Source organism: Scyliorhinus canicula, chromosome 1, assembly GCF_902713615.1.
Source record: "Scyliorhinus canicula chromosome 1, sScyCan1.1, whole genome shotgun sequence".
Lineage (NCBI taxonomy): Eukaryota > Metazoa > Chordata > Chondrichthyes > Carcharhiniformes > Scyliorhinidae > Scyliorhinus > Scyliorhinus canicula.
The window spans coordinates 238,516,922-238,529,433 of NC_052146.1; the positions used below are offsets into that span (position 1 = coordinate 238,516,922).

The 12,512-nt window shown below is 46.5% G+C and overlaps 1 protein-coding gene across 15 annotated transcripts in view; it reads right to left on the reverse strand.

Moving 5' to 3' along the window:
* Nucleotides 1-12,512, reverse strand: part of LOC119972713 (echinoderm microtubule-associated protein-like 6) — a 528,500-nt gene that overhangs the window by 229,328 nt on the left and 286,660 nt on the right. For all 15 annotated transcript variants that reach the window (XR_005462144.1, XR_005462143.1, XR_005462146.1 and 12 more), the window contains 2 exons: nucleotides 7,270-7,411; nucleotides 2,449-2,601 (listed from right to left, as the gene is read on the reverse strand). Coding sequence is in view for 11 of the 15 variants with exons in the window: in XM_038809940.1 (XP_038665868.1) it covers nucleotides 2,449-2,601; nucleotides 7,270-7,411 (295 nt within the window). In the remaining 4 variants the exon portion in view is untranslated. The remainder of the gene's footprint in view (nucleotides 1-2,448; nucleotides 2,602-7,269; nucleotides 7,412-12,512) is intronic.

Consider the following 12,512-nt stretch of genomic DNA (forward strand, 5'->3'; position numbering starts at 1 on the left):
CGCAAACTCTGGCAAGCGGGCTTAACGAAATTCGTTAAGCCCGCGATGCCGGAGTTCACGGCCGCGGCATGCTAGCCCCGACCGGGGACCAGAATCGGTTCCCGGTCGGGGGGGGGGGGGGGGGGTGGCTGGCGTCAAACCCGCCCGTTTTTGACGCCAGCCTTACGATTTCTCCCGGTTTGGGAGAATCTCGCCCCCTATCTTTCTAAAATTTGCTCATTGGCCCCTTGAGTAAGGGAAAATGAAAATGTTCACCATATCCCTTCAATCCATTTGTTAAATCAGAAAAAAATCAATCTCCTTCTTGAAACCATTTAATGACTCAGAATCCACTGCACTATGGGGCAGCGAGTTCCATAAATCCACCACCCTCTGCGCGAAGTAGAGTTCTAAATCAGTTCTAAATCTACCGCCTCTCAATCTATACCTGTGACCTCTCATTCAAGATTGCCCTCCAAGGGGGAACATTTGGTCCACGTTTACTTTATCAATCCTTTTTTTTTTTTTACACACCTCGATCAGAACTCCTCTCATCATTCTAAACTCCAGCGAGAATAAGCCCAAACTATTTAATCTCTCCTCATTTGTGAACCATTTTATCCCCGGAATCAATCTGGTGAACCACCTCTGAACTGCCTCCAATGCCACCACATCCTTCCTCAAATGTGACGACCAAAACTGGACACAATACTCCAGATGTGGTCCCACGAACTCCCACGCAATTGCAATAACACATCTCTACTTCTATGCTCCAGTCCTTTGGCAATAAATGCTAACATTCCATTTACCTATTAAATTACATGCTGTACCTGCATACCGACTTTCTGCAATTCCTCAACAAAGACACCCAGATTCCTCAGTCCAGATGCATTTAGAATAATGGTGGGGTCGGACCCTGGGGAGCCAGGCAATGGCTATGCCAGAGTAAGTGGAGTCATGCAATGGTGGGGCTGGAGCTGGGGGGAAGCCAGGTACGGCAGTGCCGGAGTGCAAGCAGCCAAGCTACATTGGGGCTAGAGCCCAGGAGACACGAACTTCGGGGACGGGGAGAACGAGCACTTGGTGGTCCAGGGAGGGTAAAGACACATTGGGCCTGGAGAGCTTGAAGTTTTATCGGTTTGGCAGGACCAGGGAGGAGGTTGTGCCCGAGTGGGTGTGTAGAGGTAAATGAGAGGACGCGAGTGAGTGAAGGAAGTGTGTGTGTGTGTGTGTGTGTGTATATATACGTGAGTGAGTAACTGAGTGGGTGGGTTTCTGTTGGTGTATGGGGTGAGTGATTGAATAGGGGAGGGGGGGGGTGAGTCAGTCAGTGAGGTGAGTGACTGAGTGAGTGATTGGATGAGGTTGAGAGTCTACCCTACCCCCAATTTCAGTTTTCTAAATCACTCGCACCATCACACACCAACAGAAACAAACACCAACACATAACCATGCACGCTCCCATACACTCACCCTCCCAATATTCTGGTAATGTTTATTGCTTGTTCTTTTTTTTAAATCAACAATTTATTGCTATGAATTGCTTTACATTAATTAACTACTGGCATCTCTTGGTGTCCAGCAGCGGCATTGGCAAAGTAGTTATTTTAGCGAAATGTTGAACAATACATTGTTGAACAGTACATTCCTAACTTCCCATAAGTGAGAGAGAGAAAAAATAATTGAGCGATTTAGAATTAATGAATATGCCTGGCAGAATGTTTCAGGAGATGTTTTTCTCCTGTCCTTTGCCAGAAGTTGCAAAAATGACATATTCTTGTGTGGTGAATTATCTTTTGATTCACTCTAAAGGAGCCTGTTCATATTATAAATTCTATAAGTTTAGGTTCTAATTTATACATTCAATTAAATCTATGTAATATGTTTTTTTTTTAAATTTAGATTACCCAATTTTTTTTTCCAATTAAGGGGCAATTTACCATGGCCAATCCACCTCACATGCATATCCTTGGGCTGTGGAGGTGAAACCCACGAATGGGGAGAATGTACTAACTCCACACAGACAGTGACCTGGGGTCGACATCGAACCTATGTAGTGTGTCATGTGTTCTTTTACATAGTAACATTTAATCAAAATAATGTACCATAATTAAAAATAAAATGGAAAATTCACCTATTCATAAATAATTGATGCCTTTGAATAAATTTAATGGAGTAATCCAATCTTTCATTCTCACTCCACAGTATAAGATTCTAGCATTTTCCCTTTCGTTTCAGATTCCAGCATCCGCAGTAATTTGCTTTTATCCAATCTGATGTTTTACATAATCATAAAGTGATTGATCTTTACATCAGTTAGACCCTCAATTTAGTTTATTGGCTTGTCATCCAGTAGGTTATCGATTCATTGAGCATAATGTTACCAATTCCACGTAAATGCTGCAGTAGAATTGTACTTTCATAATTGACAGACCTAACTGGAAGCAAAACTTGATCGTTCAGGTTTACCTGGTGAAAATTTGACATCCGATATATTTTCCTTCCTGTGGTGAAAAGACACAATATCCTCCAGGGTATCAGCATTGACTACATGAAAACTCCCATCATTTAACCCAACAGCTAGGACTTTTCCATCTGGTGAGAAAGAACAACATCTCCCACCTAAAAGAAGGAATAAGAAAGGAAGCATCTTAATATTTTCAAATCAACAAATTAAATAACTTGTTTATTTTATGAGTTGCCTTATGGCTTTAATCCTATTTCAATTTTTATTACAGCATTACTTCATCCTCTGGCAAAGAGGTAGTTTAGTAAGCAAGTAATGGTAACAGCTTTGTGCAACCTCTGTCCTAAGTTTGTTATATTATACGACACCTAATGGATATATGTTAAAAGGAGACACTTTTTTTCATTTGCCATTGACCAGTAACATAACTGGACCAACCATATAAATATTGAGGCTACAAGCGCAGCTGAGGCTGGAAAGTCTGCAAGTAAGTCACCAACTGCTCCCCCAAAGTCAGTCCACCACCTCTCTCACACGTCTCACACACACACTCCGACCTCTCTCTCTCTGACACGCACTCCAACCTCTCTCTCTCTGACACGCACTCCCACCTCTCTCTCTCTGACACGCACTCCCACCTCTCTCTCTCTGACACGCACTCCCACCTCTCTCTCTCTGACACGCACTCCCAACTCTCTCTCTCTGACACGCACTCCCACCTCTCTCTCTCTGACACGCACTCCCACCTCTCTCTCTCTGACACGCACTCCCACCTCTCTCTCTCTGACACGCACTCCCACCTCTCTCTCTGACACGCACTCCCACCTCTCTCTCTCTGACACGCACTCCCACCTCTCTCTCTCTGACACGCACTCCCACCTCTCTCTCTCTGACACGCACTCCCACCTCTCTCTCTCTGACATGCACTCCCACCTCTCTCTCTCTGACACGCACTCCCACCTCTCTCTCTCTGACACGCACTCCCACCTCTCTCTCTCTGACACGCACTCCCACCTCTCTCTCTCTGACACGCACTCCCACCTCTCTCTCTGACACGCACTCCCACCTCTCTCTCTCTGACACGCACTCCCACCTCTCTCTCTCTGACACGCACTCCCACCTCTCTCTCTCTGACACGCACTCCCACCTCTCTCTCTCTGACACGCACTCCCACCTCTCTCTCTCTGACACGCACTCACACCTCTCTCTCTCTGACACGCACTCCCCCCTCTCTCTCTCTGACACGCACTCCCACCTCTCTCTCTCACACGCACTCCCACCTCTCTCATACGCACTCCCACCTCTCTCTCTCTGATACGCACTCCCACCTCTCTCTCTCTGACACGCACTCCCACCTCTCTCTCTCTGACACGCACTCCCACCTCTCTCTCTCTGACACGCACTCCCACCTCTCTCTCTCTGACACGCACTCCCACCTCTCTCTCTCTGACACGCACCCCCACCTCTCTCTCTCTGACACACACTCCCACCTCTCTCTCTCTGACACGCACTCCCACCTCTCTCTCTCTGACACGCACTCCCACCTCTCTCTCTCTGACACGCACTCCCACCTCTCTCTCTCTGACACGCACTCCCACCTCTCTCTCTCTGACACGCACTCCCACCTCTCTCTCTCTGACACGCACTCCCACCTCTCTCTCTCTGACACGCACTCACACCTCTCTCTCTCTGATACGCACTCCCACCTCTCTCTCTCTGACACGCACTCCCACCTCTCTCTCTCTGACACGCACTCCCACCTCTCTCTCTCTGACACGCACTCCCACCTCTCTCTCTCACACGCACTCCCACCTCTCTCATATGCACTCCCACCTCTCTCTCACACGCACTCCCACCTCTCTCACACGCACTCCCACCTCTCTCTCACACGCACTCCCACCTCTCTCACACGCACTCCCACTTCATCTCACACGCACTCCCACCTCTCTCTGACACGCACTCCCACCTCTCTCACACGCACTCCCACCTCTCTCTCACACGCACTCCCACCTCTCTCTCACACACACTCCCACCTCTCTCACACACACTCCCACCTCTCTCACACACACTCCCACCTCTTTCTCTCACACACACACACTCCCACCTCTCTCTCTCTCTCACATACAACACTCCCATGTCTCTCTCACACACACACACACACACTCCCGACGCCTCTCTCCCTCACACACTCCCACCTCTCTCTCTCAGACACACACTCACATGCCTCTCTCCCTCTCTCACACACTCTCACACGCACTCCCACCTCTCTCACACACTCCCACCTCTCTCACACGCACTCCCACCTCTCTCTCACACGCACTCCCACCTCTCTCTCACACATTCTCACCTCTCTCTCACACATTCCCACCTCTCTCTCTCTCACACACACTCCCACCTCTTTCTCTCTCACACATACACTCCCATCTCTCTCTCTCACACACACACTCCCACCTCTCTCACACACACTCCCACCTCTCTCACACACACACTCCCACCTCTCTCACACACACACTCCCACCTCTCTCACACACACACTCCCACCTCTCTCACACACACACTCCCACCTCTCTCACACACACACTCCCACCTCTCTCACACACACACTCCCACCTCTCTCACACACACACTCCCACCTCTCTCACACACACACTCCCACCTCTCTCACACACACACCCACCTCTCTCACAAACACACTCCCACCTCTTTCTCTCTCACACACACACTCCCACCTCTCACTCTCTCTCTCACATACAACTCTCCCATGTCTCTCTCTCACACACACACTCCGACGCCTCTCTCCCTCACACACACACGCCTCTCTCCCTCTCTCACACACACACACTCACATGCCCCTCTCCCTCTCTCACATGCACTCCCACCTCTCTCACACGCACTCCCACCTCTCTCACACTCGCACCTCTCTCTCTCACACGCACTCCCACCTCTCTCTCACACGCACTCCCACCTCTCTCACACGCACTCCCACCTCTCTCTCACACGCACTCCCACCTCTCTCTCACACGCACTCCCACCTCTCTCACACGCACTCCCACCTCTCTCTCACACGCACTCCCACCTCTCTCTCACACGCACTCCCACCTCTCTCTCACACGCACTCCCACCTCTCTCTCACACGCACTCCCACCTCTCTCACACACACACTCCCACCTCTCTCTCTCACACACTCCCACCTCTCTCTCTCACACACTCCCACCTCTCTCTCTCACACACTCCCATCTCTCTCTCTCACACACTCCCACCTCTCTCTCTCACACACTCCCACCTCTCTCTCTCACACACTCCCACCTCTCTCTCTCACACACTCCCACCTCTCTCTCTCACACACTCCCACCTCTCTCTCTCACACACTCCCACCTCTCTCTCTCACACACTCCCACCTCTCTCTCTCACACACTCCCACCTCTCTCTCTCACACACTCCCACTTCTCTCTCTCACACATACTCCTACCTCTCTCTCTCTCACACACTCCCACCTCTCTCCCTCACACACTCCCACCTCTCTCTCTCTCACACACTCCCACCTCTCTCTCTCACATACAGGGACACGCTCCCACTTCTATCTCACACAAAAACACTCAAAACCTCTCCCTCTCTCCTGTCCACAATTCCACCTATTTCCCACCCACACCTCCCTCTTTTTAACTTTTTGGTCTCCCACCTCTTGTTCCTCCTCTCTCTCCATCTCTTCCTCTCTCCCACCCACACTGACACATCTCCCTCTCTCTCCCACCATTCCCTCTCCCCCATCCCTCCTCCTTGCTCACTCCCATCATGGCCACGGAGTGAAAATCATGTGTAGATCTCAAACTGGATTACATGACAGAGGAAAATTGGTCCAGGGTGTACAGATTTAATTCAATTGTCATTTTAAAGTCAAACATTGTGTCCTTAGATAATACTTCTAGAAAACCTTCCAGCTATTGAAGAAGCAGAGAAGTAAATTTGTTTGGCGCATGGGAGGCAATACCAATGCTGGTGAGAGACTGCTATTAGGGGGGGAAACGGTAGCACAGTGGCTAGCACAGTTGCTTCACAGCTCCAGGGCCCCAGGTTCGATTCCCTGCTTGAGTCACTGCCTGTGTGAAGTCTGTAAGTTCTCCCTGTGTCTGCGTGGGTTTCCTCCGGGTGCTCCGGTTTCCTCCCACAGTCCAAAGATGTGCAGGTTAGGCTGATCTGCCATGATAAATTGCCCTTAGTGTCCAAAAAACTCAGGTGGGGTTACGGGGATAGGGTGGAGTTGTGGGCTTAGGTAGGGTGCTCTTTCGAAGGGCCGGTGCAGACTTGATGGACCGAATGGCCTCCTTCTGCACTGTAAATTCTATGATTACAGATTAACAAGTTTGCATAGGCAATTTCCATTATAAATGTAGACACAAGACACATAATATAGATAAACACTGATTGAAGAACATTTGCTCGCAATATCTACAAAAATCAATCATGGCCTAAATCTAATTTTTATGATCACAATATTATTGGAACCCAGTTATGTGGAAATGGTCAACATTGCAATAGTTCTAGCAAATTAAAATGAACATGACCAAACAAGAAAATGAAAAGGATGAATATGTAATATTCTAGTTAATGAATTGAATGCACAAAACACTTTAAATTTTAAATTTGCATCACGTGCTCTTCTGCATGATCAGTTCCTATGAAATATTCATCAGTGTAAATGTTTATTCTATGCATAAACATATTAAACAATTAGGATTTGCAGTACAAAAATGGTTTTATGGAGAATGAGCAAAAGTGACACTTTTGACCGATTAAGCTAACTAAGAAAATAATTTAGCATTTACCTTTTTTAAGCTTACGCACTGCTAGCATACGATGGTTATAGGAGAGTTCCCAGATTCGCAATGTTTTGTCATCACTTACAGTAGCACAGATGGGAAGATTAGGATGAGCTGCAAGACCCCAAACCTCCCCTTCCATATGACCCTAATTGGATTTAAAAAAAGCACTGCACATAATTTATTGTCATAGCATTGAAAGCAGAAAGCAAAATTAAAATCAGATTTAAAATGGATAAATGTATATCATTTATTAAGCCGTTTGAATATAGATTTTTGTTGTTAATCCACAGATGCATTATAGTTACAAGATACCTGTTTCTTCAACTGCATTAATGTTGTGATATTGGAAAGATTTACTGATGATATTTGCTGTTTTTTAAACCTTCAGCCTGTTATATACTATTTGCATTCAAACAATTTTAAAAATTTATAAGCAGCAAATTGTTATGTTGCGGTTGTATTAAAGCTATTCCTTTTTTTAAAAATGTATTTTATTCCAAATATATTCAAAAGTACAAAAACATAGATAAATCAAAAAACATTCTCCACACCTCACAAATCACAGTTTGCGCAACTTGTCCCCCCTTTTCACCCTCTCCCCTCCCGTGACGAACAGTTCCTCAAACATGGCCATGATCAGTCCCCACCATGTCTCAAAGCCTCTGCTGATCCCCTCAATTCGAACTTGATCTTTTCCAGCCGGAGAAATTCATACAAGTCCTCCAGTCAGGCCACCACCCTGGTGGCATTGTCGACCGCCATTCCAACAGAATCCTTCGCCGGGCTTCCTCCGCTCCATCAGCTCTGGCATTTCCAATACCCCAAAAATTGCCACCATAGAGTCTAGGCCAGCCTCTACTCCCACAATCTCGATAATGTCCCAAACACCGCCTCCCAGTATCTCTCCACTTCTCACAGCCCCAGAACATATGCATGTGGTTTTCTGGTTCTTGCCCACACTTCTCGTGCTCGTCTGCCATCCCCTGGAAAAACCCATTCATCCTCCCGAGTCATATGCACCACATTAAACTGAATAAAATTCATTCTCGCACACGAGGAGGTCGAATACACCCTGAGCATTGCCTCACTCCACACTCCCCTCACTATTTTCCCCCCAGCTCCACCTCCCATTTCTCATTCATCTTCACCACCTGCGCCCCTGCTCCCCCAGACACCCATATATACCTCCAATCCTACCCTCCCCTTCCACATCCGGGAGTAGCAACCGCTCCAATAGAGTATACTCCAGCAGCTTGGGAAACCCTTTCCATTTCTTCCACGCAAAGTCCCACACTTGCATATACCTGAATTTGCTTCCCTTCAGCATCTCCACCCTCCCACAGCTCTTCCAGAATTGCAAACCTCTCCTCCAGATACAAATTCCTTGCCCTCACCAGCCCCACTTCTTTCCACCTCCTATAAATGCCATGTGGTTCCCCCAGCTTGAATCCATGGTTTCCACACAGCGTTGTCAGCACCAACATCCCCTCCATCCTAAAAAGTGTCTCCTCAGCTCTAATTGTGGATTGTACCACCAAGCTCACTGTGGACCTCCTTGTTGCCAGCGGAAGCACCGCTGTCACCATGGCCCTTAGGCTGGACCCCTTAGAGGACTCCTCCTCCATCCTAACCCACTCTAACCCCTCTCCTTCCCACCACCGCCATACCTTCTTTGCATTCGCCGTCCAACAGCAGTGCAACGATTTGGTGACGCCAACCTCCCTTTCTGCCTCTGCAGCAGGAGTTTTAAAACTATTCCTAATCTAATTATATAAACATGTACATAACTCCCAATATAAAAATACTTGAATCAATGTTTTGTTAGATGTAACATCAAGTAATACTGTATCAAATTAAAATTCATTTCATTACACAGGCATGACTTACCTAAATTCAGTAATGCAAATTAGTCATTTGGATTTGTTTGACTAAATTACATTAGAGCTCTGCATAATGCATGAAAGCTCTAAAAATTTGTTAAAGATAGAGGTGATGGGTATTGTTTGAATAAGGGCTGAGAGTACACATAAAGAGTGTCAGCTGGAACATTGGGTAGGTATTTAGGAGGCAGAGATATGCAATGCTGCATCCTGTGAATAAACCCGTTTGGCTTGGATCCAACTAATATGGTAGCAGAGGATGGTTGCCTAAAAGTAAGATTGCAAAGTGAGATTTTTTTTCCCAGATAGAAAAGTGTAATGCGCGCTACTTTTGAGAAGAAAGGCTGAAACCAAGTGTAAGGTATTAGAGTACGTTCATAGAATACCAACAGTACAGAAGGAGGCTATTCAGCCCATTGAGTCGGCACCGACTATTCAAAAGAACACTCAACACAGGACCACTCCCCATCCACCCTACCCTAACCCCGTAACCTCATAACCTAACCTGCACATCCCTGGATACTATGGGAAAATTTAACATGGCCAATCTGCACATCATTGGGCTGTGGGAGTAAACCCACGCAGACACGGATAACACGTGCAATATCCCACAGACAGTCACCCCAAATCCCGAATCAAACTCGGGTTCCTGGTGCTGTGAGACAGCAGTGCTAACCACTGATGTTCTCTGAATTTGAACTTTACGACCAGTGCAAAAATGAAGTTGTATGTGGACATGGACTACTAAAGAAAAGGCAATGTATGGCTTTGGCACAGTTGGACATGAGGAAAGTTTGGATTCTGCTAAAAGTTCAGAGTCAACTGGGGCACTGGGTGGAAAGTTAGAGGCAGAGATATACAATGTTGCATCATGTGAATATATCTGGTTTAGCACAGTGGGCTAAACAGCTGGCTTGTAATGCAGAACAAGGCTGGCAGCGCGGGTTCAATTCCCGTACCGGCCTCCTCAAACAGGCACTGGAATGTGGCGCCTAGGGACTTTTCACAGTAACTTCATTGAAGCCTACTTGTGACAATAAGCGATTATTATTATCTACAATCAAGGGAATAAAAATTGTCTTTTTTGTACTTCACTATCTGCCTTGGATCCAACTAACATTGAACATAATAGAGTTCAGAAAACAACGGGGTCAAAAGTCTTCATTGAAATATTAAGAAAGAATTTTAATCAAAAACAGACAGGTTGAGTCAGATTGTCGACTAAAGGTCTCAAAAAACAGATTTTAAAAACCCAAACCTGCTCACTTCTGGCTTTAACTTTTTAATTTCTTCCGTAAGTTTTAGAATACTCATGGACAAAGACGAGAGTGGTCCTAAGAGTGCTAAATTGGGGAAAGGCCAACGATACCAAAATTCGGCAGGAGTTGGGGAATGTGGATTGGGAGCAGCTGTTTGAAGTTAAATCCACATTTGATATGTGGGAGGCTTTTAAAGAGAGGTTGATTAAAGTGCAGGACAGACATGTCGCTGTGAAAATGAGGGATAGAAATGGCAAGATTAGGGAACCATGGATGACAGGTGAAATTGTGAGACTAGCTAAGAGGAAAAAGGAAGCACACATAAGGTCTAGGCGACTGAAGACAGCCGAAGCTTTGGAAGAATATTGGAATATAGGACCAATCTGAAACGAGGAATGAAGAGAGCTAAAAGGGGTCATGAAATATCATTAGCAAACAGGGTTAAGGAAAATCCCAAAGCCTTTTAGTTATATATACGGAGTAAGAGGGTAACTAGAGAAAGGGTTGGCCCACTCAAGGACAAAGGAGGAAAGTTATGCGTGGAGTCAGAGAAAATGGGTGAGATTCTTAATGAGTACTTTGCATCGGTATTCACCGAGGAGAGGGACATGACGGATGTTGAGGTTAGGGATAAATGTTTGATTACTCTAGGTCAAGTTGACATAAGGAGGGAGGATGTGTTGGGTATTCTAAAAGGCATTAAGGTGGACAATTCCCCAGGTCCGGATGGGATCTATCCCAGGTTACTGAGGGAAGTGAGAGAGGAAATAGCGGAGGCCTTAACAAATATTTTTGTAGCACCCTTGAACACGGGTGAGGTACCGGAAGACTGGAAAATTGCTAATGTTGTCCCCTTGTTTAAGAAGGGTAGCAGGTGTAATCCAGGTAATTATAGACCGGTGAGCCTGACGTCAGTGGTAGGGAAGCTGCTGGAGAAGATACTGAGGGATAGGATCTATTCCCATTTGGAAGAAAATGGGCTTATCAGTGATAGGCAACATGGTTTTGTGCAGGGAAGGTCTTACCAACTTAATAGAATTCTTTGAGGAAGTGACAAAGTCGATTAACGAGGGAAGGGCTGTAGATGTCATATACATGGACTTCAGTAAGGCATTTGATAAGGTTCCCCATGGTAGGCTGATGTAGAAAGTGAAGTCTCATGGGGTCCAGGGTGTACGAGCTAGATGGATAAAGAACTGGCTGGGCAACAGGAGACAGGGAGTAGTAGTGGAAGGGAGTTTCTCAAAATGGAGAACTGTGATCAGTGGTGTTCCACAGAGATCCGTGCTGGGACCACTGTTGTTTGTGATATACATAAATGATCTGGAGGAAGGTATAGGTGGTCTGATTAGCAAGTTTGCAGATGACACTAAGATTGGTGGAGTAGCAGATAGTGAAGGGGACTGTCAGACAATACAGCAGAATATACATAGATTGGAGAGTTGGGCAGAGAAATGGCAGATGGAGTTCAATCCGGGCAAATGTGAGGTGATGCATTTTGGAAGATCCAATTCAAGAGCGAACTATACAGTAAATGAAAAAGCCCTGGGGAAAATTGATGTACAGAGAGATCTGGGTGTTCAGGTCCATTGTCCTCTGAAGGTGGCTGCGCAGGTCGATAGAGTGTTCAAGAAGGCATACGGCATGCTTTCCTTCATCGGAAAGGGTATTGAGTACAAGAGTTGGCAGGTCATGTTACAGTTGTATAAGACTTTGGTTCGGCCACATTTGGAATACTGCGTCCAATTCTGGTCGCCACATTACCAAAAGGATGTGGATACTTTGGAGAAGGTGCAGAGGAGGTTCACCAGGATGTTGCCTAGTATGGAGGGTGCTAGCTATGAAGAGAGGTTGAGTAGATTAGGACTACTTTCATTAGAAAGACGGAGGTTGTGGGGGGGACCTCATTGAGGTCTACAAAATCATGAGAGGTATAGACAGGGTGGATAGGAATAAGCTTTTTCCCCACAGTGGGGGACTCAATCACTCGGGGTCATGAGTTCAAGGTGAGAGGGGAAAAGTTTAAGGGAGATATGCGTGGAAAGTTCTATACACAGAGGGTGGTGGGTGCCTGGAACGCATTGCTGGCGGAGGTGGTAGAGGCGGG